Below are 6,800 nucleotides of genomic sequence, written 5' to 3' on the forward strand. Positions count from 1 at the left end.
CTGCCTTGTCATGGATTTGGTCTTATGAATAAAATACTATATGCTTGATGTCACCAAAGTGTTTCTGAGCAGTGTTATTTTAGATACTATTACAGTTTTTTTAATTAATATATTGAATTGATAATTGATCAAAAATATTGTATTAATATTTTGAAATTATTAAGTTTTTATATTATTTTTTATATTTTATATTTAATTTTAACGTTTTAGTCATTGTGTTGTTTTGTTATTTCTAAAAGATGTTTGTATAGTTTTTTTATTAATTTTTGTTTGTTTTTTAGTTTTATTTATTTTGGTACACCAATTTTTTTCAAGTAACATTATATATTTTATTTTAGTATTTATTTTTTAGATTCAGTTAACTACTGTATAATAACCCTGCTTTTGAGTTTGCTTGGCAAAGGTGACACTTCGCCTCTTTGTGGGACTGATGCTGGTGGATGTCAACTCTGTAAGTTCTCTGTGTCATGTTTGTCATCTACATTTGAGGCTGTCCATAAACTGCAAATGTTAAAATAATGTGAAATTAAAATAATCTACTTCTCAATTAAAATGCTAAAAAACACAAAATCAAGTTTCTTTTTCTCCTCAACTATTGTTTTATTTAAGAACATACAGTGCTTAACTTCTAGAATTACAAAATGAATCATTATTAATGAATGTAATATCTCATATATTTAATAGATCAATATTTTTGGTGGGGTAGGGCGTTCAAATATTATGAAGGGCCTTGGAGCTGAAAAGAATAAAAATCACTGCCCTAGTAAAAAAAAAAAGAGCTTTTTAATTTGCACTGTTTAATTTCTACCATGCAAATATAATGTGATAATATACATATTTAATTAGTATATTAATATACGCATTTTTCTATACTCTCTAATAAATGGGTTGCCATTCAGCTAGTTCAGCCTTGTATACTGTACGATTGACGAGGAGGAATAACTCAAGACCTGTGTTCTTTCTTTTATTTCTAAATATCACTCCATAATTAAGATTCAGTGTTAAACGCAGACTGATATTGAATGGATCTCAAAAGACAGTATGACATAAACATTCATACATTTGTGCTTAACAATAAACACCTTTCATAACTGTAAAACTCCTCTATTCCCTTTGAAACAAGTCACTGTAAACAGCCTATTATTATATCAGTGAACTAGTCAGAGCCACATTTTGGTCTGCAAACTGAGAGATGAGTGAGAAAATTAATAACTGTAACACTGTATTTTTTATAAAATCTATTCATTTGTTTTCCTTCAACAAAGAACCTCTGACATAAAAGACATTTTTACAAAAAACAAACAAATATTATATATATATATATATATATATAATCAGTAAATTAGAATGATTTCTGAATGATCCTGTGACACTGAAGACTGGAGTAACGATGCTCAAAATTCAGCTTTGCATCACAGTAATAAATGACATTTTTAAGTATTAATAGAAAAATAATATTTTTTCCTGTATTGTTGTTAAAATAAATGCAGCCTTGGTGAACACAAAAGACTTCTGTGAAAATCATGTTTTACTAATCTTACTGACCCCAAACTTGTGAAAAATAATGAATGTATAACTGTAATTGTTTATGTAAATATATTTCACTTTTGATAATTTTTTCTCTTACTGGTCCGTAATTCAACAGGATGTTTGTCATGTCGACCCCGTCCAGTTGAACATCAGGTAACGCAGCTCCAGCCAGTTTGGCAAAGGTGGGCAGAATGTCCAAAGAGCTGGCCAGAGCACGGGTCACACCTTTGAATGATGGGAACATATACATTAAATCCACATTGTATATTTCTTGCTGCTGGATTCAGACGCAGGACTGTTTATCTCTGAGCACCTGGTTGGATGGATCCAGGCCAATATGCGATGGCCGGCTCTCTCATTCCTCCTTCATAAGTCGTGCCTTTGCCACATTTCATCAGTCCTGCGTTTCCCCCACGAGACTTCCGCATGAGCTCTGGCCTGGGAATGCACACAAATATAGATGTTAAGGCAAATGGAAAAACACAAAGCATGGACTAAGGAGAAACACTTACCCGTTGTCACCAGTGAAGAAGATGAGAGTGTTGTTGATCACACCCGTCTCCTCCAGAGTTTGCAGAATCTTCCCCACAGTGCCATCAAACTCCATCAGAGAGTCACCGAACGGCCCACGGGGAGACTTCCCTGCATAGTCTGCACCTGCATACTGAGGGTAGTGTGTGTGCTGGAGAGACCAGGCAAAAACTCATTAAGATCATAACATTCTGATAAAAGTAAAACTCCCATTTATTTTAAAATACATTTTGTAAATCTTTCAAGAAAGACCTACCATGCGCTCTGAGATTGTTGAATGATGCTAAACAGTATAGAAACCTTTAGAAAATCAGTGCGGTTTCCACTTTTGATTTTAATTGTATTTAAATTTAAAATGGAAAAAAAAAAAAGTAATTAATCTTTATCATTTATTTAAATATTTAAATCATTATTTATTCATCTGAATTATTTAGCTCATTATTATTTAATTCATAATTATTTAGTTTAGTTCAAGTCCAATTATCAGTGAAGAACTACACTTCCCACAATCCTCTTTGGCTCATCCAATCAGAAAAGTCACTGTTACCAAGGAAATGGGAACTGTGCCAAAAGAAGTAATCAGACACTCCCATGAAGCATTGCGAATGACATAATCAAGTCCTCCCTACACTCCCAAACAACTTATATTTTAATGTTTTGCAATAAATAAATAATCAAATATATATATATATATATACAGTGGTGTGAAAAAGTGTTGGCCCCCTTCCTGATTTCTTATTTTTTTGCATGTTTGTCACACTTTAATGTTTCAGATCATCAAACAAATTTAAATATTAGTCAAAGATAACACAAGTAAACACAACATGCAGTTTTTAAATGAAGGTTTTTATTATTAAGGGAAAACAAAATCCAAAACTACATGGCCCTGTGTGAAAAAGTGTTTGCCCCCTAAACCTAATAACTGGTTGGGCCACCCTTAGCAGCAACAACTGCAATCAAGCGTTTGCGATAACTTGCAATGAGTCTGTTACAGCGCTGTGGAGGAACTTTGGTCCACTCATCTGTGCAGAATTGTTGTAATTCAGCCACATTGGAGGGTTTTAGAGCATGAACCGCCTGTTTAAGGTCATGCCACAGCATCTCAACAGGATTCAGGTCAGGACTTTGACTAGGCCACTCCAAAGTCTTCATTTTGTTTTTCATCAGCCATTCAGAGGTGGACTTGCTGGTGTGTTTTGGATCATTGTCCTGCTGCAGAACCCAAGTTCGCTTCAGCTTGAGGTCACGAACAGATGGCCGGACATTCTCCTTCAGGATTTTTTGGTAAACAGCAGAATTCATGGTTCCATTTATCACAGCAAGTCTTCCAGGTCCTGAAGCAGCAAAACAGCCCCAGACCATCACACTACCACCACCATATTTTACTGTTGGTATGATGTTCTTTTTCTGAAATGCAGTGTTACTTTTACGCCAGACGTAATGGGACACACACCTTCCAAAAAGTTCAACTTTTGTCTCGTCAGTCCACAGAGTATTTTCCCAAAAGTCTTGGGGATCATCAAGATGTTTTCTGGCAAAACTGAGACGAGCCTTTGTTCTTTTTGCTCAGCAGCGGTTTTCGTCTTGGAACTCTGCCATGCAGACCATTTTTGCCCAGTCTCTTTCTTATGGTGGAGTCATGAACACTGACCTTAACTGAGGCAAGTGAGGCCTGCAGTTCTTTGGATGTTGTTGTGGGGTCTTTTGTGACCTCTTGGATGAGTCGTCGCTGTGCTCTTGGGGTAATTTTGGTCGGCCGGCCACTCCTGGGAAGGTTCTCCACTGTTCCATGTTTTTGCCATTTGTGAATAATGGCTCTCACTGTGGTTCGCTGGAGTCCCAAAGCTTTAGAAATGGCTTTATAACCTTTTCCAGACTGATAGATCTCAATTACTTTCTTTCTCATTTGTTTCTGAATTTCTTTGGATCTCGGCATGATGTCTAGCTTTTGAGGATCTTTTGGTCTACTTCACTTTGTCAGGCAGGTCCTATTTAAGAGATTTCTTGATTGCGAACAGGTGTGGCAGTAATCAGGCCTGGGTGTGGCTAGAGAAATTGAACTCAGGTGTGATAAACCACAGTTTTAACAGGGGGGCAAACACTTCTTCACACAGGGCCATGTAGTTTTGGATTTTGTTTTCCCTTAATAATAAAAACCTTCATTTAAAAACTGCATGTTGTGTTCACTTGTGTTATCTTTTACTAATATTTAAATTTGTTTGATGATCTGAAACATTAAAGTGTGACAAACATGCAAAAAAAATAAGAAATCAGGAAGGGGGCCAACACTTTTTCACACCACTGTATATAAGATAAATAGTGACTCGTGTCCTAGAAATTAATCAATGAATTAATTAATATATGAATTTAATGAAGTATTGTATGCTCTGTTAAGGGACTCACTTGTATTGTGCATTACATTTGTTATTATGCTTACAGATTGAGAAATGTCCGATGCTGTCTCGTGGCCAGACAAACTTGCTTGGAGGTGTGCTGAAATGCATCTGTGGTTTTCACACTCCAAAGGTAACATTAATGTAGCAAGTATTTTTTGTTAGTATTATTTACTGAAATGGTTTTCTTTCTGAATTGTTACATGTATTTTTTTTGGGCTGTCTTAAACAGCCAACTGCCAGCCCTACTGGACCAGCACAAAGGGTGGTGGAACAACCTGCTGCTGCTGCTGGAACAGCTTATTATTTATAAATAATATTTACAATTTCTTAATAAAATATTTTAAAATAAATAAAAATAAAAAATGGGAAACTGGAAGGTGATTCAAAAATTCTCAAAAGCAGGTGTACAAATGAATGCATGAATATAAATGAAAGTATACTGGATAACAGGTGGATTTGGTTTTACTTTTCTCAAGAAACAAAAATGATGCATTTGGTTTTACCTGGAGGGGCTGCACACGGAACTCGTGACGTAGAAGTCGGTAAAACGCAGCCCGCGCGCCGCCAGTCGGTCTAAATTCGGGGTGAGAGAGCTCGGGTGTCCGAAACACCCCAGATCACCGTAACCCAAATCATCGGCGAACAGCAGCACAAAGTTCGGCGGCGTTGCTCGCGCACACTGAGCTGTGATCAGTGCAAACAACGCGATTACACTCAGTAAATCCATAATCTGACACGCAGTTTACAAAATCTTAAACATTTCTGAAAACGTTATTTAGGTAGCATGAAAGTTCCTGCTCTGTTCCGCTTTGTTATCAGCCTCAGTTCCTTCCTTTGCCCTCAGTTTATTGCTGTCATTCACATCTCGCTGGAGTCTTTCATGTTTTGTCCTTGTGGATCATGTGATCACCGACACGCGGTCAGGGGGCTGATGGGATATGTGGTTTATTATCCAGAGACGGCGTACATGTGCACCATGAAGTTCGGTTTGAATAATTGTTTCGTGTGGATTATGATATTTTATTTTATTTTATTTGAGCAACAACATCTACAAAATTCTTCAAAACTTCTCAATTTGTGTTCCACTGAAAAGAACGGCGTCCGCAGCAACATGATGGTGAGTAAATATCAATATTATTTCCATATTTGTGCGAGCTATGCTTCAGTTTAAAGGCACAATATGTAAGTTTTTTTAAATTAAAATATCCAAAAACCACTAGAACAGTGTTATATATTTTGCTGACTTGTGCACTTAGGCTACATTATCCCAAATGTTTCGAAGACTATTTAAATCCAGAGAAATAAGCAATTTTAACTAGTGACACGGAAATTAATGAGGAAAAAATATATATCTTTAAAAATCAGTAACAAAAAAAAACTAATAATAGGCTAACTAATAAAGTTGGGCATTAATGCAAATGGAAAAATCAAGCGTTTATCAAAGGGAATAATTTAAAATGGTATGCTTATCTATTTTTTCAATGTGTTAAAGAAATTAAATAGTTTTTGAGAAATACAGTGCGGTCCAAAAGTTTGAGACCCCATAGTAAAATGCCTTTATTTTGCATTCTTTACTAAGTTTATATAGATTTTGTCATTATGATTATATCGTCAATATCATATCAACAATTTTTGTGAAAAATCTAATTCATTTTTAATAATGATTTCAGAATTTATTAGTATTTTATTAGGCCATAAGTCACCTTTTTGCATTAATGAAAGCAGCACTCAAAATTATATGAAGGAAATATGGTAATAATGTTTCTAAGAACGTGGAGTTGACAATGTCAAAGTCATACATTTATTTAGCCTACTAAGTCCTATGGATGTATGGTCTCAGTGTTTTTGACACAATTAATTAATTAATTAATTAATTGAATTCATTTCATTGTTATGCTTGACCAATGGCAGGTGATTAATCTGGCATAATCTTCAGCGTGGTGTTGGGCTATCTGCAGTCTTCTGTGGATGTTTTAAAAGCATTTCATTGTCAACAAGGGTTGCTCCTGCTGTGTAGATGCACATAGGACTCAAACTGTATTTTGAGAGCAAAATACTGCTATGCAAATGTCCAATCTCACTAGAAATGGCCATCTGTTTGCAGTTCAGCCCTCTGCCACTGTAGGTCACTGTTTCATAAACGCTGGAGCTCTAGTCTCACAGCACACTGGAGCTGCAGCGATTGATGGCTTCGATCATTAATCTCTCATTAGAGGCAGTGAGAGCAGGGGTGCAGTGTCCGGCCGCAGTCCTTTACATCGGCCTGTGCTTGCTTTGCTTGTGCTACAACGTGACAATCAGTCAATTAAATGAATGGGGGATCAAATAGATTGCTCCACTAGC

General features: G+C 36.0%; 1 protein-coding gene across 1 annotated transcript; it reads right to left on the minus strand.

The window, feature by feature from the left end:
• Positions 1–478: 478 nt before the first annotated feature.
• LOC107719969 (arylsulfatase A) lies at positions 479–5,355 on the minus strand. The gene is made up of 6 exons (XM_016527525.1): positions 4,961–5,355; positions 2,609–2,622; positions 2,043–2,232; positions 1,844–1,968; positions 1,606–1,755; positions 479–501 (listed from the first exon to the last, which is right to left on the minus strand). Exons 1-6 carry the CDS (start codon positions 5,182–5,184, stop codon positions 479–481), a joined length of 726 nt encoding a protein of 241 aa, XP_016383011.1. The 5' UTR covers positions 5,185–5,355.
• Positions 5,356–6,800: the final 1,445 nt, after the last annotated feature.

This window comes from Sinocyclocheilus rhinocerous, unplaced genomic scaffold (assembly GCF_001515625.1).
Source record: "Sinocyclocheilus rhinocerous isolate Xijiao unplaced genomic scaffold, SAMN03320098_v1.1 scaffold2646, whole genome shotgun sequence".
Taxonomy (NCBI): Eukaryota; Metazoa; Chordata; class Actinopteri; order Cypriniformes; family Cyprinidae; genus Sinocyclocheilus; species Sinocyclocheilus rhinocerous.